Source organism: Anoplophora glabripennis, unplaced genomic scaffold (genome assembly GCF_000390285.2).
Source record: "Anoplophora glabripennis isolate ALB-LARVAE unplaced genomic scaffold, Agla_2.0 scaffold55, whole genome shotgun sequence".
Classification (NCBI taxonomy): domain Eukaryota; kingdom Metazoa; phylum Arthropoda; class Insecta; order Coleoptera; family Cerambycidae; genus Anoplophora; species Anoplophora glabripennis.
Genome location: NW_019416774.1, coordinates 1,439,139 through 1,465,104, shown reverse-complemented (window position 1 = coordinate 1,465,104; position 25,966 = coordinate 1,439,139). Strand labels below are relative to the sequence as shown.

Here is a 25,966-nt window from a genome sequence, read left to right as displayed (position 1 = left end):
ACTTTTTAGTGCCTACAGCTGTATGAAATAGTTTTTAGTATAATACAGGATGTTTATGTAAGACCTAATATTTTTATATTATCTCACCTCACGTTGTCTGAAACTTCGGAACGCAGATAAGATTTGGAGGATCAGAAGTAACCCACTCATGATTTGTCAGATTGACAAAAGAAATGTATACATAATAATATGATACAAAAAGGCGCCCTTAAAAGCTAATAATTTAAAATTCTGCAAATACCTATGCGTACTCTTATTGTTATCAGATTGTGGAATATCCTTATAAATCCAAAAAGTAAGTTACTACAAATAGTAGCACATAGCACCACCTTATTTTTTTATCAATTCAGAACTATGAAAGAGTCCTGACAAATGTTAAAATTATATCTATATACTGTGACTAGTTATAATTGTGTGAGAAAATTATTGAAAGCAACGTTTAATAATTAATTAGCAAGAGCTTAAATATCTGAAACAAAAATTTATTTGGCGTGAGTTACAGTAAAAAGCACTTTGATTTACAAAAAATATTTGGACAACGGCGGGACAAAAACCATTAGCAGAAAGATTCGAGCAACACGTTTGATCCTCATCACATTAAATGAAATATAATATCCGTAGTAAGAGCACAAAAAACTTTTGAAGAGGAAAGGAAAAAGATTAATTACATAGTGACAGAGTATCTCATAGCAACCCCCGAGGTGGTGTAATTGTATTTCGATATATTTTTCGGGGTTTATATACGAAACATTGATAGCAGCGAAAGGTAAGTTTATTAATTTTATTACCCACCTGATTTTTATGAGGCGCTTCACTTTATAAATGGGAAATTAAATAAACTTTGTGAATTGATAGAATTTTGTAAAATGATATTAGGATTCCTTTTTGTTTAATAATGGATTTGTAAGATATCGAGGTGTGAACAATCGATTTTTTTTGTTAATTTCTTTTAAACATATCCGAATTCAAAATGATGTATCGTGTATTCTAATTCTGTATCTTGTATTCTAAAATTATTTCAGTTCATTTTATTTTTTAAACTTTTCGTTGTATTTCGACATATTTTATAGAAGTATTGGTGCTTTTTAAAGAATTCTAAAGCCAATTCGAGGGCTTTTTACGGATATGTATACTGAAATGTATGGTGATAGGTCCTGAAATTATTATTATTTTGTATTTCAATGCTGTTTTGAGATATTTTGTTTTATTTTTATTTTTAAGTTTGTACTTATGTGTCTACTTTCATTCTAAATATTTTTTTATACATGTTCCGCTAATTTATGATAAACTTTTCATAATTTTCTTGTACTGGTTATTCTCAAATAGTCAAAATTTGATTTAATTTCTTTCGTGATTATAAGCAAACATTTTTTTCCTTTTTCTTGGTTTACACGAACGTATGAAGTGACTATTTTTTCAAGAATCTCATATATTTATTATCCCATCCACAACGTTTTATTTGCCAATTGGATCTCAGAAAGATTATTACGGTCACTATCTCGACAGTAAACTCATTTGCTGTAAAATCTCTTGACAATTGAATTTTATAATGGGCGGTAACTGAACTCGGGTCGACGCAGGTCAGTTATTACAACAAATTTTTTAAACGTACTTTAAACCTGTAGCAGGCGTAGTTACGCAGACGCACCTGCCGAGTATATCGAAACGTATGTACATGACATTATTACTTTATTAATAACAAAAAATGATAAACCAACTCACCTCAGGTTGACTTTCACCATGGACGATACACACCAGTTGAGCCTCAAATCCTTCGGCCGAATGTACCACTGGTCGTTCCACGGATATTTCAGGAGGATCTGAAATAATGTTTGACTTGTATTAACTAAATCATACTGTCACTGTCCTGCCAGCAATATTTTGGGGAGAACGACAGGGATCAGGGTAAATATTTACATGCAGCTGTATCTCCCGAACAGTTTGTTTTACACGTGATACAGAATGATACACTTAATTGGGTCTTTATTTTTAAAATGCTTAAAAATACGACTGATAATATTTGGAAGTATTTTTAAGGATTTCGCCAATGATAAAAGCTCAAAAGATCAGCTTTCCATTCAGTGTTTTAAATATCGGTTAAGAGGTTAAAAATAACTGCAAACTTTTAAGAAATACCCATATCTGCTAGTAGAAAATTGTGCATTATCCCGTTCTCTAGACATCCTTAAAAACTTTTTTGCTTCTCAGGCATGTATCTGCAAGCAGTCGAGCTGTGATTGCCCGGAAACTGGGATGCTGGATATCAGTATTCTATACGTCGCTGCATGGTTGAGTCGCTATTGCTTTATTGTAGACGTTACATGTAAAACAATGTGTGCAAACTTCACGAGGATGCCACCTAGAATACCGGTCTCGTCGAGGTATATTACTATTACCTAATAGAAGAGTAGTTTTGGAGTTCGATGAGACCCGATACTCAATTTACAGTTTTGTTCCGTCAAATCTAATCACCATACCTACTTTTGGCGTAAATCTAATTTAACTAACCCGATAAAGCTTGTAAATTTATTCTTGCACTTTTTTAATGCACCAGGCGTCCGCGAATGTGCTAAACGGCTCTTTTATGATGCAAAGTAAGGTAATTCTGGAATATGACCTCCTTAGATTCAATTTTAAGTGAGGTAATATAACTTTGAGAATTTTCACAGTCCAAAACAGAGTTTATGTGACAACATATTGTTATGATTTTTGTTTCAATTATAATTTTTTGTTTATATAATTTAATTTTTTTATTTATTTCATTTATTGAATGTATTGAATTTAAATTTTAATTTTGCTGTACTTTAATTTTAGTTTTGCCTGGACGCCAACAAGACTTGTCTTGTACAGTAACTTGGTTTAGAGCTGATACTTCCTCGGGGTGTGTTTCACTATGTTGATATACTTTGAAGTATGAGATTTGTTTAGAAAATGAAAATTCGCACTAAGCTATTGCATATTCAAATATTTGGACAACTTAACAAATTTTATTTTCTTAAATACTGCATTAAATCTACTAGTTATTCTACTTTTGCTCTAGAAGGTGAAAATTTAGAGATTATAGTCTACTTTGGTATGTTTAAAAAAAATTACCTTTAAGTTATCAGTTTGATTGTTATTTACGAACTCGTACAGTGAGATTTTTAAATTGGCCAATTTTTAAAAGTAACGCTTTTATGTATTGCTGGTTTCGGAGTTGCCTTTCAGGTGACGTGATGCTCCTGATGGTCGATGTTGGATTTCAGGTGCTCTAGGTCGTAAAACTGTGCTTGATTTTCCATTGGTAAATAGGGTTTGCACCCGCCGTTGTATTTTCTCACTGCTCTTCATTAATTTTTATTTGACAATTTATACTTTGCATTTTTGGTTAAATAACATTTGTTCCCATTATATAAGTTTCCAGTAGGTATTTGGTTAGTTAGAAAAATTTTAACTGATAGAAAATTACACTTTTGACAGATGGCAGATTACTTCTGAATGTCGTTTGATGTTTCAAAACTGGTAACTAAGTTCACCATTTATTTACTTAATTTTGACTTGCTTTTGTTTATTTTAGGAGTAACTAAACGTAGTTTATAACTTGGCAAATTATGAAAGACTGACTGCTACGGGCCCTGTTCTAGTTTTTATAAACTGAAGACAAAAGTACCTGTTGCTATGGATACATTATATTGACGTTTTATGAATTTTTTTAATTGGAAATTGTCTTTATGAATGTTTTTGCATCATGACAATTACATATTCAGATTCTACATAATTTTCTGTAAGTTTCAATACCAATATCTTTCTTCTGCGTTCATTTTCAAACATTTTACAAATTTTTCAAATTTTTGCAAAATTTAACCAAACTGCGCTATTTAGCTTAATACTATGTTTATATTACTGTTCCACGACATTGATATATCATTATTTTCACTATTCTGAACAGTCTTTTTCTGTTTGAATTAACTAATAACTGAAATGATTTCAGGTCCACCATTTTTTGACAACTAATAATGTTTATGCACTACTTGGAACGTAAACTGGAATTTAGTTTTATATGACTAGAAGGTTTTTTTAACACAACACAAATCATTTTACATCTTATAAATACTTTTTACAGAACAAATTTCACACAATATTGAATCATCGTTTTGATATTCCGAAAATCGCTATATGAAGTTATACAAAGAACTTTAATTTTGATTCCACTTATAAATATAGACTAAAGGTATGATAAACTTTAATTATAGCCTTAGTTTATTGCATGAATTTTATTTATAAGTGTAACTCCTTCTCTCTCCGTCAATCTATCTGTCAAAATCTAATTTTTTTTCAAATTTCCTCATACCAATGCTCCTATATGATACATGACTACAAAATTGTACTTTGTTGTATTTTATTACTGTCTTGTTGCCTTTTATAGCCTATTTAATTCAAAATTTTACATTATTTAGTTTATTTTGACAGATTGATGTGTTCATCTAACGATTTTACCTTTTTATTAATCAAACTTTTTATCCTTCATTTTCTCATGTCTAGCTATTTATTCGTTTAACGTTTCAACTTAGAATATCATTTACATCGTCAGCGTACCATAGTTATTGTATATTTAGGTCTTTCGACATATCATTGATAAAAATAACAAACAGAAGAGGTCCAAGTATGGACCCTTGAGGAATTCCTAATGATTGAAATATTAGATTTAAATCCACAACATTGCATATATATTGGGAGTATCAACGAAATAATTCAACTAATCCACTGCAAGGCCCTACGTTTTTAAGTTTTTTTTAACAATGTGTAGTGGTTGAACCTCTCAAAAACTTTAGAAATGTATAATACAATTTGTGGTATTAAAATCATTTTATGTATAGATCCAGGATGAATGAGGTTCCATCTGTTATCCTCCCCTAATGAGTTTCCCACATAAAGTTTTGTCCTTGTTCGACGAAAGAATTTAAAAACTGTTATTGAGAGACAGATATGATTACACTCCACTTGAAAGAGAAACATTAATGGAGGGCTTCCATGCATTTCCAGAAAATATTAATGCATTCAGCGATAAAGTAGAAATTCAAATATACGCGTTCACATACTTTAACAAAGATAAAATCAAAACGGTAAACCAACCCTTTTATATGTAAATCAAATCCCTTATTTTGAGCTTTATCTCCGAAGATCGTTTTTAACAAAAGGCTTCAAACCGCACAGTCGTGCCGGTACATAATAAATGAGGCGTGCATTTGTATAACATTTTTCGATTAATTAACAGTACCTAATATTTATAGTTTTAATTGTTTTTACTGCCGCGCTAGGATTCACGTGTAACATGGAATGTATTTATCGATTACAGTTGGTTTTAATTTGCTACAACCGCAAAATCAATTTTAAATCGGCGTGTCTGGTGTAGCATAGGCATAAGTTAAATAATGCATTTATAAACCACATAATGAAAATATGTTTCGTGCAACGTAAAATTAATTGAGGCTGTATTTTTCACCGAACTTCCCAATTTTATTATCTACAAATTCGTGGTGGAAGAATATTTCCATTTTTTGCGCAAGTTTCGAACAAACAAATGGAGTTTACATCACCTGCATGCACCATGCATATATTGTAATGCAAATATCACATTATTGAAAAAGAAATATCAACTATCAAATAATAATTTGCGAAAAGCAATTTATATTAGTATATTGTTTAATAAAAATGTATTTTTTATGTTCTATCAGTTTCTGGACTTATGAAACCTTTTTTGAAAACACTCTGTATACGCGTAACAAGTTTCTTAGTTACATAAACGCTGAGAAAAGAATAAATCAAATATTTGGCACTATATGAGTACTTTGTTCTGTTCCATTTCATGGTAGAATAAAACAGACTCGTTTATTAAAATTGTCTCTTCTTCAATATCGTAACATATATAACTTGTTAAACTTTTTTGTAATGAAGTACTACGCCACACTTTTCCTTTAGGATAATTGGCACATAGTCAATATTTAACAAAAAGAGAATTCGTAGCCTCTAGTGCTGTTTAGGACTTCATAATTAGTTTCAGGAGTTTATAGTCAGTTGCACTATAAGCAGGAAACTGAAGCATGTTTCGAATTTTCCGCAAGTTTTAATACTGGTAGATTGAATCAAGTTTCGAAGTTATTTTTAAAACTTTATGTATCAGCTTTCATCAATTAGAGGAAATTATGTAAACAGCATTGCCATTATATCATATTACATCTTTCTTTTTTTCTGAAGGCATCCTGAAGTGCAGTCCCTTAGAGCAATTAAATTTTACCCCAAACCTATACTTATTTGGTGTAGAGAAAATTATAACTTACTTTGTTAAAAATATTGATGGTGAAAATTCGAAATATGTATTTGGAATTACTCAATTTTCGTGGCTGAATACGATCACATAGAATATAGATATTGAATTTTCGAAATCGAGAGAGATGCACTAACCAAATTTGGACAGGTCATAGCTAATACAATGCGAAACATTGCCTTACTGTTAAAAATGTTGTCACCACCGTTTTTGGTGGTGAAAATTCGAAATATTTGGAATTATACAATTTTCGTGGCAGAAAACATATTCGTACATAGGTATGAATTTTTGAAACCGAGAAAGATACTCTTTCAATTCAGTAACTCTAACTTAATTATACGAAGAGAGCCATCTATCAAAGTCCCATGAGCTGAAACAAAATAGTTAACCGCAGGAGAACAATAGGTGTCTCTGGCGGTAGAATTTCGGCATATAAATTATACGAAAAGCAACATATTTGTGTCCTCTATGGTTACAGCTGTGTATGTAGTTACTTTATTTGATATTATTCACAGCAAAGATGTTATTAGATTTTGGTAATTCTTATCAGAACTGTTGACATACATGAGTTTTTTTATTAACTTATGTATTTTGCTAATTTCCTGCTTGTTTTTTGATATCTGACCCCGTAAGTATACTGACAATTTTAGATATAGTTTAAAATAGATTATGGAAATAATTTCGTTTGCAATATTTTTGTAAAATGCGACTGAAAATAAATCTGTTAACCATGTTAGCTGCTGCATTTCAAACGGTATCGGAATCTGAACTATAATATTACTGAAAATTATTACATTTACCTAATTTGTGCAAGTTTCATGCATTGTCACGATTTTGTCGTTAAATTGAAGGATTTCCTGATCCTCGTGAAACTCATAACAAATCTGTATACATGAGTGGATTTAGATTTATTATGTGATTACCATGTGCAACCACACGTCTGTGTGTTTCAGAGTACGGGTAATATTCATTGTAGGTATACGCAGTTCTTTATAATTTCAGACTTGGTTACACAGTTTGCCCCATTTCCTATGCATCCCCAAGTTATCCCAGTCACTGCTAGACAGGAGAAAAGTCTCTAACACTTTTTTAGACTCCATTCTAACATTCTAACATTACAACAAATATTCGTCTGCCTAATAAGGTATTTCATTTCGAGTTACAGAAGGTGATTGCTACTGATTTATTCTACAATCTCTACCACATGGAGTTAAGATTAAGGATATACAGACACGATCTTGTATCTCCTAAAGTAAGATAGCTATCCAAAAGTCATAAGACACAAACGTTTTAGGGTTTTTAAAAATCTATTACAATAAAGAAAAATTAAGTAGGTATGCAGGATCAGTCAAAAAGCTATGACGAACAAAGTTGATTTTTCTTTAATGGAACACCCTGTATATTATTCCATATTTCAATTATAGCACATCATAGATATCGAACTTTGGAAACCATCATATAAATCATACAAAAATATTTTAATCCAATAAGTTTATAGTCCATCAAGTTACCTTTGAAAGATTCTAGCTCCATAACAACGCCGCGTCGTTCTTTTGTCTAATAGTGATTATCTTGACAACACGTGTCAAAAATACATTTAGTGTGAATAATTTTCTCACAAAAATAGCACGTTTAAGTGAAATCGAGCGTATTGAAGTAAGATAGAAAACGAAGTAGTGTCATGAAGTAGTTTCCATGAATTGCATCCCTCTAAATCAACCGTTTCAAAAACATTGCAGCGTTTTCATGAAACTGGTGGTTTTACCGATCAACGAAAAAATGGAAGACCAGTAAGCGTTACAAATGTATTCCTATTTTTTTTGAGAAAACCATTCATCTTAAAAGTGTAATTAAAAAATAGTTTGCAAGGTTCCATTTCCTTATCGATAATTTTATTTTTAAGTATAAATATTGGAAACAAAGTTAAAAGTAATTCCATGTAACAAAAATGTAAGATTTAGCCGTCTAGGTGTTTCGATTTGACTATTACGGATATTTATTTATGAGCGAATTTGAAATTCACTGTGAAAAATCATTAAATACATATATATATTTTTTTAATTAAACGCTTGTTACTTAAGAGACATCTAGGCAATCCGAAAAAATAGGTCTTGTAGATGAGTGTGGAAGGATAGAAGACATATTATAATTATTTAAGTTCTGGCTATATCGACAAATGGCTTGCGTTGGTGTTCGGTGAACTAATCAATTTCAAGAAGCACGAAACCTCACTTACTTTTAAGCAATCTAACACTGTCCAGTGCAAAGCTTTTCTTTTTATATGCATTACACTGTAGAGATACAGCTTGATTAATCCTTTTAGACTTTTTAGATTAATTAATAACTATAACGATTTTTTTTGTATCTTTGCGCTAATAGAGTTAATAACAAAACAAATATCTGGACATTATGGCATATTGCCCTTTAATACATACGTTTAATGCTGAATTGTTGATCGATTGTTACTTTTTTGCTCATGTTTTACTATAAATACCAGGTACTACAGAGCTTTTATATATGATTAAAAACCACGTGACCGCTACGCTTAGACAATCAACATTGCACGCAGGTATTGTCAACTAAAAACCCCTAAATCTTGTCGGCACCCATATCGTAATGATTTGTTTACGATGAACAATGACAAACCGTTACGATTACACTCGAAATAATGCGATAGCACAAGCCAGTGAAACAGAATATTGTATTTTAACGTAATCTTGATCTTGTTGATTTAATAATATAATAAAATAACGTGAAGGAAATACCGTTCCAAACAATATTACTGTGCTTGTAATCATTTATGAAAGCTCTTCCCTTTTTGGTCAGTACTTTTAGCGAGAAAATAATTTAATTTGGCAACTGCAACCGTAACGTTAACAATCTCCTAATGTACGTTGGCTTTCAGCCGTTCTAACTTCCTCCCAGCGAAGATTGTTTCAGTAATCATTCAAATGAGTCGATGTTTTGTCCGACAATTTATGTGCGTCACTTGGTCGTGTAATAAGTAATAGTAATTTAAATTGTTTCTTGGGGGTATTGCAGTGGTCCTCAAATTTGTCTTGAAACTTCTCCGTCGAATATCCTCAAGAAGTTATTAATTCTACGAAGGCCTCTCTAGATAGTCATCAGAAAAATAATACTTGTTCGTTATCAAACACAATGAAAATGTTTCATAAACTGTTTAACTGTTTCAAATAAAAACGTTAAAAAGGTGTTGATATGTTAAATACAGGGCGTGCCATTAGTGTGAGAAAGTAAAATAACTCCCTTGTTACTCATAGAAGAAAAAAAGTTTATATAAAAGTTGTACAGAATCAAAAAACTTAATCTACGAAATTAATTTGAAACATATGAGTAAAAACGGGACACGCCAAAGATTACATTTTTTAAATGGAACACACTGTATATTTTTAAACATATGGATTTACGAGAAAGTTCAATATAAACACTTTTATCATTTTAGTGAGGGATTGCCAAGTTATGTAGAAAATTCTTTGAATTTTGTAAAAAAAAACATAACCTCGAAGAAGTTGTATTAACTTTGAGCTACTAACACTCGGAACAAAATAATTAGAAAGAGTTATAGGCAAATGTTAGACAAAGGTACCTATATTAGCTAATATCGACATTTTATACAGGGCCTTTTTATAATACGATCATTTTTAGAAAATTTAAACTTGATTTTCGAAAAAAAATTTCCAATGGAACACCCTGTAGTTTATTGTTCTATTTTATTCACACTTCAACTTTTATTAAGCATGTTCCAGATCTAAAATTGTTAGTTTTTAAGATATAGCCACTTTTCTGAAAAAACTTAATTTTTATTATTTTATAGAATATCTCAAATAAATATTAAATAATAAAATTAACTCAAAATGGAATCATAAATTATGAACTGACAAGTTGACACAATGTGACAGTTTTTTCCAAAGCCATTTCGTGCGACCGAAAATAATAAAACTTAGGTTTTTCCAGAAATGCTGCTATATTTTAAAAACTAACAACTTTAGGTGTAGAACATATTTAATAAAAGTTGAATAAGAACAATAAAATACAGGGTGTTCCATTTGAGCAATTTTAGAAAATCGAGTTTGAACTTTTTAAAAATGATCGTATTATAAAAAATGTCCTGTATAAAATATCGATATTAACTAATACAGCAGTCTTTGCCTAACATTTGCCTAAACTCTGTCAATTATTTTTGCTCCAAGTGTTAGTAGTTGAAAGTTAATACAACTTCTTCGAAGTCATGTTTTTTCCAAAATTTACAATACTAATGTCCAGTTTCACAATCTGTGGTTAATTAGAAAAGAATTATGAGGGAAATGCTTTTAGTAATAGTGATGAGAAGGTTAGAAGACCACGAATTTTCAAAGGCCACATTTTTTAGAATTTAGAAGAATACGACCCGAAAGACTTTTTCACAAGATTTAGGCTTTTCCACGTACAGTAGAAAATTTATTAAAAGAAATACGGGATATTATTAATCACCGTATGCAAAGGTACGTGTTCTATATTTCTATATATTTTGAAAATTACAATACCTAATTTTTTTATTTTCTCATGTAGAAATAACTATCTCAATGCCATTGTACCTACAGCTACTTTAGACATTAATTTGGGATCTTTTCTAAAAACCTCTGCACATTCTGTGGAGGTAGTAAAGCCACAACAGGTGGTGAGGATGATTATTATTATTCTTATTATTGCACTTCTTATTGCAAATATCTTCCATGTTAAAAAGTAAAAAGTACAGTATATTATGCTAAATAATACACAAATAAGCGACTGTCACTTTGTTTGCTATTATGTTAAAATTGAAATTGATCGACGAAAAAATTATATGTTTAACTTGGCAGTAAACTAGATTTAATGCCTTGGCTGCTTTAATAGACTCGGCTGCGCCTTGTACTCTACTGCCTAGTTAATCAAATAACTGTTTAACTACGTAGACGTTTTTTATGTTTCAATATGCTGTGGGAAATTTGATAAGTTACAACTACTTGTAGATTGTATTACCGAAAAAAATATATTTACAAATTGCATCCCGCTTAATATCCATAATTTAAAATAACGTGCTTATGGAAATTTATAAGCTGGAGTTCGAGCGCAGCTTGATACACAAATTGTCCACATCAAATGTATTTTGTATGCGTATCCAAAACTAAGTATAGAAACAACCCAACCACATAACGGAAAAGCCGATTACGTGAATGAAAATGAGACGAAGCCAAATTTGTTTTCGATTTCCTTTTGGGCCTATGCATAATGGACTCGCCACTCTATTTAAATACATTCATCAGGCAATAACCCTCACAAAAGCGGTATTGTTATTCAACACACACGCTTTAAAATGCCCCGATATATGTGGTAGAAACGAAGCTAACTATCTATTAAAACGGTTTAGTCGGTTTTAGGATATACAGATGATCATCCGGCTAATTAACCCAACTTCTAATTATTTACTAGCAAACTGGACACGCGCTTTACATTATCTAATTATTTTATCTAAATGGATCCTCTAGATGAAACATGATTATATTTTGTCCTACATAGATAATTACCATGGACATGTTCGGATAATCATGCAGTCAGTCTTCATTTTAGATTTAATTTTTTTTTCAACATGAAAGATAATGTTGAAGGAATCTTCTTTAAAAGCATAATTATTTCATAAAAGCCAATGGTTTATGTAAAATACGATTTACACACTTTTGGTAGTAGATTAAATGATTGTTTCTGTGTTTTACCTAAGGACCGGGCTTACATAAAAGATAATTTAGCTCATCGAGACTTCTTTGTGTTTTTTATTTTATTCGGATTATCATGCAATCTTCCTTCATTTTAGATTAAATACTTTTTTAATTAAAACACGAGTTAAGGTAAATGAAGACTTCAGTGCCAATGTTGCAAATTTATTTCAGTAATATTTTGTTATAGATTTAAAGATGCAACGCCTGTCATTATCTAACTTAAAAGATATTCATTATCACATATAGAGTTCTGTTTAGATAACCTAGGCAATTCGTCTTGTTTAAAGTAAATGTAGCATGAATTGAATCGTATAGTGTCGAACTTAGTTTGCTTTCAATAGGTAAACCAAGAAAGTTTATTGATCTGGTGCCGATCTCTGTTTTTACAGTTAAATTAATGTTGCCATCTCTTTTAAGTAAATTCTACAAATTGTTGTTTCCTGCCCGTTACTTTAAAAGCCATTAAACTGTCCATACCAGAAGGTAACAACTGTTGTGTCAGTCGAGAATTAGAAATTTGTATTGCATTCATTTGTATGTATATCCATTTTTTTTTGACACAGACAAGTATATTTGACGTTTTTCATATACAGGATATCCCTGTACTTGATACAAAAAGGTCAAGTACAAATAGGTGAAGTCAAAATAATATCAGTTCTTCATATAATTTTTTTTCATACGGGCCTTCGTTAACAAGTTACGGGCCCTCAAAGGTGAAAACTAAACAGTTATTTTTATTTACAGTCTCTAAACTATTAACTTCAGCATGATGCAAATTTGGTGATCGATAACACATGCATGCAGCTTGTTCTTGATGTTGTAACTGAAACTTCATTATGCCCAGAACGCCAGGGACGGACTACCGCCAATGGTAACAACACGGAATTTTTACATAGATGACGATCGCTTCAAATTAAGTTCCCTAAAAAATTTACCAACGATAATAGCCTCTTGGTAAAATTAACAGTCTAGGAAATATTTGTGATTTTATGTCACAGTGCACATAGAGCGGCGCCTCCACCATTTTTTGTTTTTAATTTTTAATTGGACTCAATTACTATGTTAAAACTGTAAATATATTTAAAATAAGAGCCTATAAAATCTTACTCTCTGCTCATGTAATTTTCACTAACAAAATTTGACAAACACCCTACACATAACGCAAAATAGAAAAAAAACAAGAATAAGTTAAAGTAAGTATTCAACTCCAAATATCGATGTATGTGAGCAGGAATAGTGGGTAATAATGTAATAGGTCCATACGTTTTTGAAGGATGTCTGAATGAACATCGATATTTGGAGTTTTTGTAAAATAATTTTCAGCCACTATTAAGCGATGTTCCTTTAGACACCCGAAGAAACGTTTGGTTCATACACGATATTGATGTAGGTACGAAATTTATTTGAATTTATTTATTAGGTACACCAGGAAATAAACAGTATAATACAACAATATCACAATACCTAACATCCTATTAGCCTAAAAACATATATCTAACCATATATTTCATATGTCAAGCCAAAGTAAAACTTGTGTTGTGAGATTCATAGATATATAAAAATTTTTTCTAATCGTGTTATAACTGCTATAACTACACCAAAAAAATGAATACATTGTATGGTGAATGTATTTTCATCAGTTTACCAGAATTTTCTGAACGATTATTAAAATTATTTATCCATGGTGTTTAATAATAAATGGATTGAGAGAGGAGGCTCAATTTCATGTCCATCACGTTCTCCAGACTTTAACCCGATGGACCTTTTCCTGTTGGGATACCTGAAACATTTAGTGTACTCAACCCCAGTACAGACAAGGGATGAATTGTTAAAAAAAATTTCCATTGTGATAATATCAGACATACCCCAGAAATGCTTTTTCGTGTACAAACAAATAAAATTCGTGGACTTAGAAAATGTGTCGAGGTGGCAGGTGACTCTATTGAAAATGTATTTTGATAGTTTTCTTTCTTTTAAATTATTTTTTTTCCTTTTTTTTTCCTTTTTTTTGGTTTTTTTTTGTATTTTGTGTTATGTGTAAAGTGTGTTTGTCCAATTTTATTAGTGAAAATTACATTAGCAGACTTCTTTCGCTTCTTCTTGCTTTCCTTCATGTCGTTCTTGCTTTTCCTCTTTGGCTCATTTGCAGATTCAATTTTTGCAACGTATTTAAAAAAGTTCTTACATAAAGAAATAAAAATGCGACTGAAAATATGTAAGTTCGAAGAAAATATTTGGTGAATTCCAGGATATTCAGGTATTTATCAGCATAAATTGCTGAACCAGAAATTTATCTTCTCGTAAACCGTACTTGGCAAGTAATGTATCTTTTTCTTTGCGCGTATAAATGCATACGGGCAAGCAACACTGTACCATTATTTCTGCGGTTGTTGAGATGTTTAATGTTATATAGTTCGAGAAACATTGTATTTTATCGCCGTTGTTACGACATTAATGCCTGTACTAGTTTTTATGGTGGCGGCACTTACTTCCTTTCGTGTGTTGAAAATTAGCCCCGCCAAACGAATTGTCTTCTATTAGTCGCAATTGTAAGTTAGCTCTGTTTTCCTTGCCCATTTGCCAAAGACAAAGTACAGTTTCATGTTTTCAGGATATACATTTTTATGAACATAATGTTTATTTCTTTTACGAAATATATTAAATTAAAAGCCTGAATACAGGGTGTTTCTGAAATAGGTACGCGAAGAATAGAACAAATTATTTTACGCAAAATATTATGGACACGGATATTAGTTCGCTTCGTTTTGTAACCTGAGGAGTTATTTCTTACTTAACTATCTACCGCTATGACCAGTATCCTAACGCTATTACAAAATAGTTAACTATTAACTTCTCGAAAGGGAGTTTATAATTATCATTACACTTTAATTAATACGTGGGAACTTAGAAATGTTGTACGTTCAGAGAATGAATACCAGACACTTACCGTATGTCGGGCTCGAACAACATTTAATTAATTTATTGACACGCGACAGTGTACCGAGATTCAGGGAATGCGCGATCCATAGCAAAATTTGGAATGTGGAACCCAAGATCTCTCCTGAATTCGACATCTCTCTTCGACGCGCCCATTTCTTGGGTCCAGACGTATCTGTTCTTATCTTACTGGCGGGAACCCTGCATATCGGGACGCTTTGGCATAACTATGCCATGTTAGTCGTTATCTAATTGACTGATTTTTACAATTGTCTAAATAATTTTGAGACTAAACTTACAAACAACCCTATACCTTCCTCTTGTGACTCCGCATAGCAATACGGGGCGGATTAGTCAATCTCATTTAATCTATCCTTATAGCTTGGAAAAATCCGCCTAAAAACCAGCTATTTGATCTATTACTTTCTTTTCCATTTATTATCAATTTGATTTAGGTCTAATATGGAACCTTTACGCCTTTCTCGTGTTTTCGCGCGTTATTGCAAATATGGGTTTCTTTGTTCTGTTCCAGACTACGCTGGGGCCTCCTGGATGCAACAGATGACTGTCACATGGCGATGCGTTTTCAAGAAGTTACTTAACCCGAAGTGTTTTCTAAAATTAGAAGAAAAAATCACATATCTGAAATATTTCTGAAAATGTTTGACACTAATGACAGTTGAACCGCTAATTTATCTAAGTAGAAATAAATTTAAAAAATGACCTACAAATTTGTCAACTAGTGACGGAGATACAAGGGGTCAATACGTCAATATCAATAACTTTATAGTTTAACATTTAATCTAATGAAGAGTCGTTTATGATGCCAGAATAAAAAATTAATAAATTTAAAAAATATCATGTGTTTGTTTAAATGCATTCATAATAATTGCATTATTAACAAATAGATTATATTTCATATATATGTTTTCAATTAGTTGACTAAAGTTTACAAAATTTACAGCGCTTTTTTACCGCAGTATCGTATATAATCATTACCATTAAGCCTGTGAATAAAACTAAGTGAGCTCAGCATGTCACGAACACTGTAACACCACTATTTCATCATTAAAATAGTATTTGTTGGTTAAACAACATAAATTAATTTTCCGGAATGTCTTTGAATGTGCTACACGTAACGGCTAATCAATATCAGTGACAAAAAATAGTGGTAAGCATAAGGCTGGAAGGTGTGAATTTAGATTCGATCACGCAAGGGCTAGATTGATACAAGAAAAACATTTCAGTTTTTTTACTGCGCAGTTGCTTTTAATCGGCATACAAACAGTGTAGATGTATCTTGATTATCAACATTAGTCGATTCACGCAAGGGAAAAAGCAAACCTAATATTTAAGTAATCAAACGAAACCTACTTTAAACAGTATAGTGCTTGGAGCAAGTAGTAGGTAATTATAATAAAGTACTAAATTAATTTATTAGATTGAACAAAAGATCTTCAACGGTAGCTGAAGGCTGCATTGAGTCGTAACTCGTAAATCAGTTGTTAGCAAAACAGATTTCCCTACTGGAAGTACATCAAGTGCTGGAAGAGATTTTTTAAATAATTTAACCACTTTGGAGGATTCAATGGTTCATAAACCATTTACTAGTGAAACCACTTCAACCTACATAGACGAAGTAAATGTTTCAAAACAAATTGGATTTTCCTTACGGTCTGTTCTAATTTCACTATAAATGTTTACAAGAAATAAAATTATTTTTGTTAAAGAGCAAATTTTAATTTTTAATGTAGCGGCAATACAAATGATTCTAATGCCTAGGCAGGAAATGCGACAGTTTAGTGCCGGCAACTAAAACTATGCCTTCAATGACGATTAGCGAAAAAAAAAATCAATGGCGTTGTTGTTGCTTTTTGATTTGGAATTACTACATTTTTACTATTTTAAGTCTTTCTGGCAGGTGGGTATTATTTTGAACAATACACCGTATATGTACATTAATCTAAATATTCATTTGACATGATAGAACTGCACCTGATTTCAATTTGAATTTGAATAGATTATGTCAAAGTAGGATAAACCGAGGTGCAGTTCAACTCAACCGATCCTGGTTTCCTAGATCACCGGACCTGAATCCCTTAGACAACTTGCAGAATTTAAAAAATATAGAAGGGTAGAGGTCTGTGTTAACGTTAATGGTGGACACTTTTAATATTTACTGTAATTGCAGATGAAAAAGAACTGGAATTATTTTTATGATATAATTCGTGTTTTCGATTGCCTTGATTTTGGTTTTATTAGATACATTCTCTAGTGTTGAAATTCAGAACCCTTTGTTTAAATGAATTTATTCTTTCCTTAAAAAAATCGTAGGTAATTTTAATAACTCAGCCTGCCATAGCGACAGAGTAAAATGGAAAAAATCCTCTTCTTGGGCAGGGGTGGGAAAGCATTTTGTTAACCGTGTCCGCTTGATGTGCCGGGGCTAATAACAAAGTGTATTGTTATGTTTAATGCATAGTACTAGCGTTACCTTTTACGTTAACAAAAACAAAAGCGAAACTATGGAGCCGGGGCAGATACGCGTTTAAAATACGTTAAGATAACTGGTATAGGCCACAGCGGCGGAAATTGTGTTATCGATGTCGGAATTTTAGGGAGGAAATGTTTTGATAAAGGGTTTTAAAGGGTTAATTAGAATTGCCCCTCATTGTGAATACAGGGATAGAATTTATCTGATTGGTTTTAAGTGTATCGCGTTACATATCGTGTTGTTACTCTGAGAAAAAAGCTTTAGTGGGGCTGATTTATATGTGTGGGCGCACGAAAAACATTTAGTATAAGCCTATGCGGACGGGGTTTTATTTATGATCGTAACTGAAAAAAAGAAAATAAATAATTTAGAACGTAATATTTTTTTGAAATTGAAGATATGCAAGTACGGTTTTTAATTCTAATTACTGTATTAATTTGAAATAAGCTTTTTCTGTTTTAATTTATTTATACCCATTCTGTAGGATAGAAAAATTGAGATCTAAATAAAAAAAAATAATTAATTGCGATCGCGAAGTATTAACGAAACGAAATCAAGTTATTTAACCTGCATTATGACCTAGACAACTTGTTAAAAATGCAAAACACAGTTAGTCCATAAAAATGCAAATCTTGGCAGCTTTCGTTTTGCCAACTATTTTTTGTTGTTTGGTTCATTGTCAATATACTTTTCCTTAATAAAATGACTGAAAAAATATTGTAACAAATAATTCGAATATAAACACTGGAAAAAAATTAGGTTCTCAATAAAATTATACAGGGTGATTCAGGATTAAGTCGACAATAAAAAAATAAGAAAAAAATCAAGTATAAATTTTTTTCCAGAGACGCTTCATTTTCGAAATATAGGGCGTTAAAGATTTTTAAAAAAATTCGAATTTTTTAAATAACCTCTAAATGAATAAGGCTACTTAAGCCAAATTTGTCATGACACCTCTTCTTGTAAGATACCATTTTTCCATAGAAGTAGAAGTCCCGCAAGCAACCAGTGGCGGAGTTATGGGGACTCAGACTCATTAAATTATAAAAAAAATTAATACGGCCCTACTGAAAACAAAAAATGATGCTGTTTTTAGATAGAACAGTTTGTAATTGACAAAAAGGGTACATTCACTTTTTTTCCTAATTCTTATAGTTTCATGGCAAAATTGATTTTTCGGAAGGGTGCTTCTGGATTCTGTCGATAAACTTTAAAATTAACCTCAACAAAAAGTTTCGAGTAGGCTGCTGTCAAGCAATGTTAATTTGACGTTTCAAATGTTATTTTGCGAATTGTTGCATAAATTATCCATTAGATAAAGCGTTCAAACTAATGATAAAAATAAGTTCATATTTTCGAAAAATGAAAATGCTGATATGGTCTTGTATATGGTTTTTGTGATGGAAATGGAAATGCCACGGCGAATATGCAGTAAGATTAAATCATCGCAGATTACCAGCAAAGGAAATATTTTCAACGACATTCAGTTGTCTCAGACAAACTGGATCTTTCGGTATTCCAATGGACATTTTGCCCCACTTCAGGACGAAGTAAGATCGAATACTATTTTAAACCATTTCGATGAAAATTCATCCATAGCTATGAGCTAGGTATTTCGTCAAGTTCCATTTGGAGGACTCGTCGGGCTGATGGACGCCATGCGTACCATATCCAGCGTGTGCAATATTTATTGCCGCATGACATACGATGCAGGCGCGTGCATGTTAAACCAAGCAGAGAGTGATGATCAGTTTACACAAAAAGTAATATGGACAGATGAGATAACATTTATTCGAAGGGGAATTTTAAACCAAAGAAACAACTATATTTGGTCCTACGAGAATCCACGGGCGGTAAGGGAACAGTTTCAGCATGAATTCCAATGTAACGTATATGGTTGGGTGTGTTGGACAACACTATAGTTGGTCCCTACTTTCTTCCGCATCGGTTAAATGCTGACATGTTTACCGAGTTCCTTGAAAATGGTTTTCAAGATCTGTTAGAAGATGTTCCGCTTAATACTCGAATGAACAGTTGGTTTCAACTAGATGGTTGTCCTGCCGATTTTGGTAGAGGTCCTAGGGAGTGGTTAAACATTAATTATCCCAGGAGACGTTCACCGGACTTGACACCGATGGATTATTTCGTTTGGGGTGCTGTTAAACAAAAAGTCTACGAGGTGCCAATTGATACCCTAGAAGATCTAAGACAGCGAATAGTCCAAGCATGTCGAGAATTAACTCCAATTCAGTGTCGATCGACCACTACCTCCATAATTAGAAGATGTCGTGCTTGTCACAGTTCGGAAGCGCCCATTTTGAACAAAATATTTTTTAAATCGTTTCATTTTTTATTCAATTTTCGCTTTGTCTAGGTATAATATTAATTGGAAATTTTTTGGTTGTTTCAATTTACAAATACATTTTTATGTATTGTTTGCCATCTTATTTTATTTAAAAGTACACATCACAAGTAAATGAAGTGACTACAAACCGCCTGAAAAAATATAGGAGTATTGCAAGGGTCGTTACGTTGTCGCATTACGACATAGATTAGATGTTAGGTACTTAAATATTTCTATTGTTTTCATCCTTTTTTTTGTTTCTAAAAAAAACACCCTATATCTCAAAAACGAAGCATCTCCTAAATAATTTTAATACTACTGGTTAAACCCAAGGGAAGGGGAGACAAAGAGGCTTATTTGACTCACACATACTCGAGATTAAGACGAATTTTAATAGGTACTATATTTTTTTAGGNGGGTATTATTTTGAACAATACACCGTATATGTACATTAATCTAAATATTCATTTGACATGATAGAACTGCACCTGATTTCAATTTGAATTTGAATAGATTATGTCAAAGTAGGATAAACCGAGGTGCAGTTCAACTCAACCGATCCTGGTTTCCTAGATCACCGGACCTGAATCCCTTAGACAACTTGCAGAATTTAAAAAATATAGAAGGGTAGAGGTCTGTGTTAACGTTAATGGTGGACACTTTTAATATTTACTGTAATTGCAGATGAAAAAGAACTGGAATTATTTTTATGATATAATTCGTGTTTTCGATTGCCTTGATTTTGGTTTTATTAGATACATTCTCTAGTGTTGAAATTCAGAACCCTTTGTTTAAATGAATTTATTCTTTCCTTAAAAAAATCGTAGGTAATTTTAATAACTCAGCCTGCCATAGCGACAGAGTAAAATGGAAAAAATCCTCTTCTTGGGCAGGGGTGGGAAAGCATTTTGTTAACCGTGTCCGCTTGATGTGCCGGGGCTAATAACAAAGTGTATTGTTATGTTTAATGCATAGTACTAGCGTTACCTTTTACGTTAACAAAAACAAAAGCGAAACTATGGAGCCGGGGCAGATACGCGTTTAAAATACGTTAAGATAACTGGTATAGGCCACAGCGGCGGAAATTGTGTTATCGATGTCGGAATTTTAGGGAGGAAATGTTTTGATAAAGGGTTTTAAAGGGTTAATTAGAATTGCCCCTCATTGTGAATACAGGGATAGAATTTATCTGATTGGTTTTAAGTGTATCGCGTTACATATCGTGTTGTTACTCTGAGAAAAAAGCTTTAGTGGGGCTGATTTATATGTGTGGGCGCACGAAAAACATTTAGTATAAGCCTATGCGGACGGGGTTTTATTTATGATCGTAACTGAAAAAAAGAAAATAAATAATTTAGAACGTAATATTTTTTTGAAATTGAAGATATGCAAGTACGGTTTTTAATTCTAATTACTGTATTAATTTGAAATAAGCTTTTTCTGTTTTAATTTATTTATACCCATTCTGTAGGATAGAAAAATTGAGATCTAAATAAAAAAAAATAATTAATTGCGATCGCGAAGTATTAACGAAACGAAATCAAGTTATTTAACCTGCATTATGACCTAGACAACTTGTTAAAAATGCAAAACACAGTTAGTCCATAAAAATGCAAATCTTGGCAGCTTTCGTTTTGCCAACTATTTTTTGTTGTTTGTTTCATTGTCAATATACTTTTCCTTAATAAAATGACTGAAAAAATATTGTAACAAATAATTCGAATATAAACACTAGACAAAAATTAGGTTCTCAATAAAATTATACAGGGTGTTCCAGGATTAAGTCGACAATAAAAAAATAAGAAAAAAATCAAGTATAATTTTTTTTCCAGAGACGCTTCATTTTCGAAATATAGGGCGTTAAAGATTTTTAAAAAAATTCGAATTTTTCAAATAACTTCTAAATGAATAAGGCTACTTAAGCCAAATTTGGCATGACACATCTTGTAAGATACCATTTTTCCATAGAAGTAGAAGTCCCGCAAGCAACCAGTGGCGGAGTTATGGGGACTCAGACTCATTAAATTATAAAAAAATTAATACGGCCCTACTGAAAACAAAAAATGATGCTGTTTTTAGATAGAACAGTTTGTAATTGACAAAGAGGGTACATTCACTTTTTTCCTAATTCTTATAGTTTCATGGCAAAATTGATTTTTCGGAAGGGTGCTTCTGGATTCTGTCGATAAACTTTAAAATGAACCTCAACAAAAAGTTTCGAGTAGGCTGCTGTAAAGCGATGTTAATTTGACGTTTCAAATGTTATTTTGCGAATTGTTGTATAAATTATCCATTAGATAAAGCGTTCAAACGAATAATAAAAATAGGTTCATATTTTCGAAAAATTAAAATGCTGATATGGTCTTGTATATGATTTTTGTGATGGAAATGCCACGGCGACTCGCCATGAATATGCAGTAAGATTTCCTCAGCGCAGATTACCAGCAAAGGAAATATTTTCAACGACATTCAGTTGTCTCAGACAAACTGGGTCTTTACCGAAAGACCCAGTTTGTTTGGAATACCGATTCCAATGGACATTTTGCCCCACTTCAGGTCGAAGTAAGATCGAATACTATTTTAAACCATTTCGATGAAAATCCATCCACGAGTGTCAGAAGATCTAGCTATGAGCTAGGTATTTCGTAGGTGGGTAGGTTCCATTTGGAGGACTCTTCGGGCTGATGGACGCCATGCGTACCATATCCAGCGTGTGCAATATTTATTGCCGCATAACATACGAAGGGGAATTTTAAACCAAAGAAACGACAAGAAGATCCTACGAGAATCCACGGGCGGTAAGGGAACATAGTTTTCAGCATGAATTCCAATGTAACGTATAGTTGGGTGTGTTGGACAACACTATAGTTGCTCCCTACTTCCTTCCGCATCGGTTAAATGCTGACATGTTTACCGAGTTCCTTGAAAATGGTTTTCAAGATCTGTTAGAAGATGTTCCGCTTAATACTAGAATGAACAGTTGGTTTCAACTAGATGGTTGTCCTGCCCATTTTGGTAGAGGTCCTAGGGAGTGGTTAAACATTAATTATCCCAGGAGATGGATTGGTCGTGGAGGACCTGCAGCGTGGCCCGCACGTTCACCGGACTTGACACCGATGGATTATTTCGTTTGGGGTGCTGTTAAACAAAAAGTCTACGAGGTGCCAGTTGATACCCTAGAAGATCTAAGACAGCGAATAGTCCAAGCGTGTCGAGAATTAACTCCAATTCAGTGTCGATCGGCCACTACCTCCATAATTAGAAGATGTCGTGCTTGTCTACAGTCCGGAGGCGCCCATTTTGAACAAAATATTTTTTAAATCATTTCATTTTTGATTCACTTTTCGCTTTGTCTAGGTATAATATTAATTGGTAATTTTTTGGTTGTTTCAATTTACAAATAAATTTTCATGTATTGTTTGCCATCTTATTTTATTTAAAAGTACACAACACAAGTAAATGAAGTGACTACAAACCGCCTGAAAAAATTTAGGAGTATTGCAAGGGTCGTTACGTTGTCGCATTACGACATAGTCACATTAGATGTTAGGTACTTAAATATTTCTATTGTTTTCATCAACATCATTTTTTTTTCTAAAAAAAACACCCTATATCTCAAAAACGAAGCATCTCCTAAATAATTTTAATACTATTGGTTAAACCCAAGGGAAGGGGAGACAAAGAGGCTTATTTGACTCACACATACTCGAGATTAAGACGAATTTTAATAGGTACTATATTTTTTTAGGTTTTAGGAGGAACGTCTTCCTAAAGTTTATCGACAGAATCCAGAAACACCCATAAGATGTGTCATGCCAAATTAGGCTTAAATAGCCTTCTTCATTTAGAAGTTATTTAAAAAATTCAAATTTTTTTAAAAATCTTTAACGCCCTATATTTCGAAAATGAAGCGTCTGGAAAAAATATATACTTTATTATTTTCTTATTTTTTTATGAGGAATACCTCCTTAAAGATTGTCGACTTAAGCCTGAAACACCCTGTATAACAATTCAGTTACTTTCGAAAATTTCTATAAATTGATGAATTGATAACTAATCAATGAATTAATTTATAATTTATGTGTGCCAATTAAAAATTTTTAGATATTGTAATTTATTTATAAAATATTATCTATAAAGATCAATGAAATTTGAATAGAGTGTTCAACTTTAAAACCTATTACAATTCAACTTCCATTACCTAACGACTTTTGTTGGAGTTCGCTTGTAAATCTTATATCACTTTGACTCGCAAACCGGTTGTATGGTTTTAAAGCAGAAGTTTTAATTGTGTGTAATTTTCTCCAGAGAGGAGAAACAAGTTATATAACATTTTCTTTTATTTACTTTTTGTCGTCGCTTGTAGCTGATTTCTTGCGACTGGAAACTTCCTAGCTTTTGCAACTGAATGGTTTGAGTAAAATTATTATTCTCGGTTTACCGTTTGGCTATTTACAATAATAATTTCATTGCTCTCGAGTTGTTTTTTAGAAAAGTGTAAATAATTTGTTTCATACACTAGTTGTCAAGTCGCATTAGTTTAATTTAAGGATTAAAAATTGCTTAAAAACGAAATACATTGAAACTTGTATATGCGAAGGTCTGGAAGATATCGAAAACGAACAAGAGTAACTTTTTTATGAAACGAATGACGTTCTTTCATATTTTCAGTACATAATGTCCGTGATTCTAAAGGCAAAAAAAATCCCTATTTATTAAAGGAATAGGGCATGACTGACGCCCTATACAAGCAACGCCAAAATTTGTTAAAAAATCTAATTTGTCATGTAAAAAAACATAATAGTGCCAATTTTTGTGTTCATACTCTGTTTTCAAAATTATTAAGAAATTTCAAAATAAAATTCAAACATTGTATCTCATCTGTGTTGTAACATCTGTATCTTTGAATCCAGCCACATTTGCATTAGGACATTTGATCAGTCGACTTATTTTGGCCACCATGTTCAAGATTTCCCCACCTTTCGCAGACACCCTGTATAGTTAATTAACATTTTTGATGTGGCCCGGAAAGGTCATGTCAAAAATTAAGGGTAGCTCAAAATAGTTGTAGTATTTCATAAAAAAATTTTTCCTATCGGGCTTCGTTGTGGAGTTATTCGCCTTCAAAGAAAGAAGTCTGAAAACGAATTCCAATTATAACTTCTTACTTTAATTGCCCAAATTTCATTGGTGGTAACGACTTATAAGTTATAATTGGAATTTGTTTTTCAGATTTCTTTCTTTGAAGGCGAGTAACTCCACAACGATGCCCCATAGGAAAACTTTTTTTATGTACTACAACTATTTTGAGTNTTAGGACATTTGATCAGTCGACTTATTTTGGCCACCATGTTCAAGATTTCCCCACCTTTCGCAGACACCCTGTATAGTTAATTAACATTTTTGATGTGGCCCGGAAAGGTCATGTCAAAAATTAAGGGTAGCTCAAAATAGTTGTAGTATTTCATAAAAAAATTTTTCCTATCGGGCTTCGTTGTGGAGTTATTCGCCTTCAAAGAAAGAAGTCTGAAAACGAATTCCAATTATAACTTCTTACTTTAATTGCCCAAATTTCATTGGTGGTAACGACTTATAAGTTATAATTGGAATTTGTTTTTCAGATTTCTTTCTTTGAAGGCGAGTAACTCCACAACGATGCCCCATAGGAATTTTTTTTTATGTACTACAACTATTTTGAGCTCCCCTGTACACCCCTGCATTTTTTGATCTTTCCGGACACCCTGTATACACATTTTTTTTATTCTTTTTTCAGGTGGATTTCTGTAGGAAGCTGTATAATGAGGAGCAGCATTCGAAGATGTATGTTCGCAGTACTTAGACGTTGAATATAGATCGTCTGAGGCTGGGAGTATATCTTTGATGTTGCTTCGATCAACGTAGCTACAAGGAAACGCAGCGCACAAATTCGTATGAACAAAGCAAATTAAATTTTTCCCTGGCGAAATTCATTTTTGTCCGTCTCTTGTTACAGATCGGCGAGCACTTTTTTGTTAAGTAAAAATAAATTAAATTTTAAAGAAATGAGAGAATTTTTTGCGCTCTTTTTGTTATAAAAAATTTCCCCTCCACCCCTCTACCGAATTTTTTGCTCCCTTTTTTGCTATAAAAAATTT

General features: G+C 32.3%; 1 protein-coding gene across 1 annotated transcript in view; it reads right to left on the bottom strand.

The window, feature by feature from the left end:
* Positions 1–25,966, bottom strand: part of LOC108906053 (limbic system-associated membrane protein) — a 522,137-nt gene that overhangs the window by 79,464 nt on the left and 416,707 nt on the right. Inside the window, exon 6 of the mRNA XM_018709195.2 lies at positions 1,723–1,820. Within this exon, the coding sequence (XP_018564711.1) occupies positions 1,723–1,820 (98 nt within the window). The remainder of the gene's footprint in view (positions 1–1,722; positions 1,821–25,966) is intronic.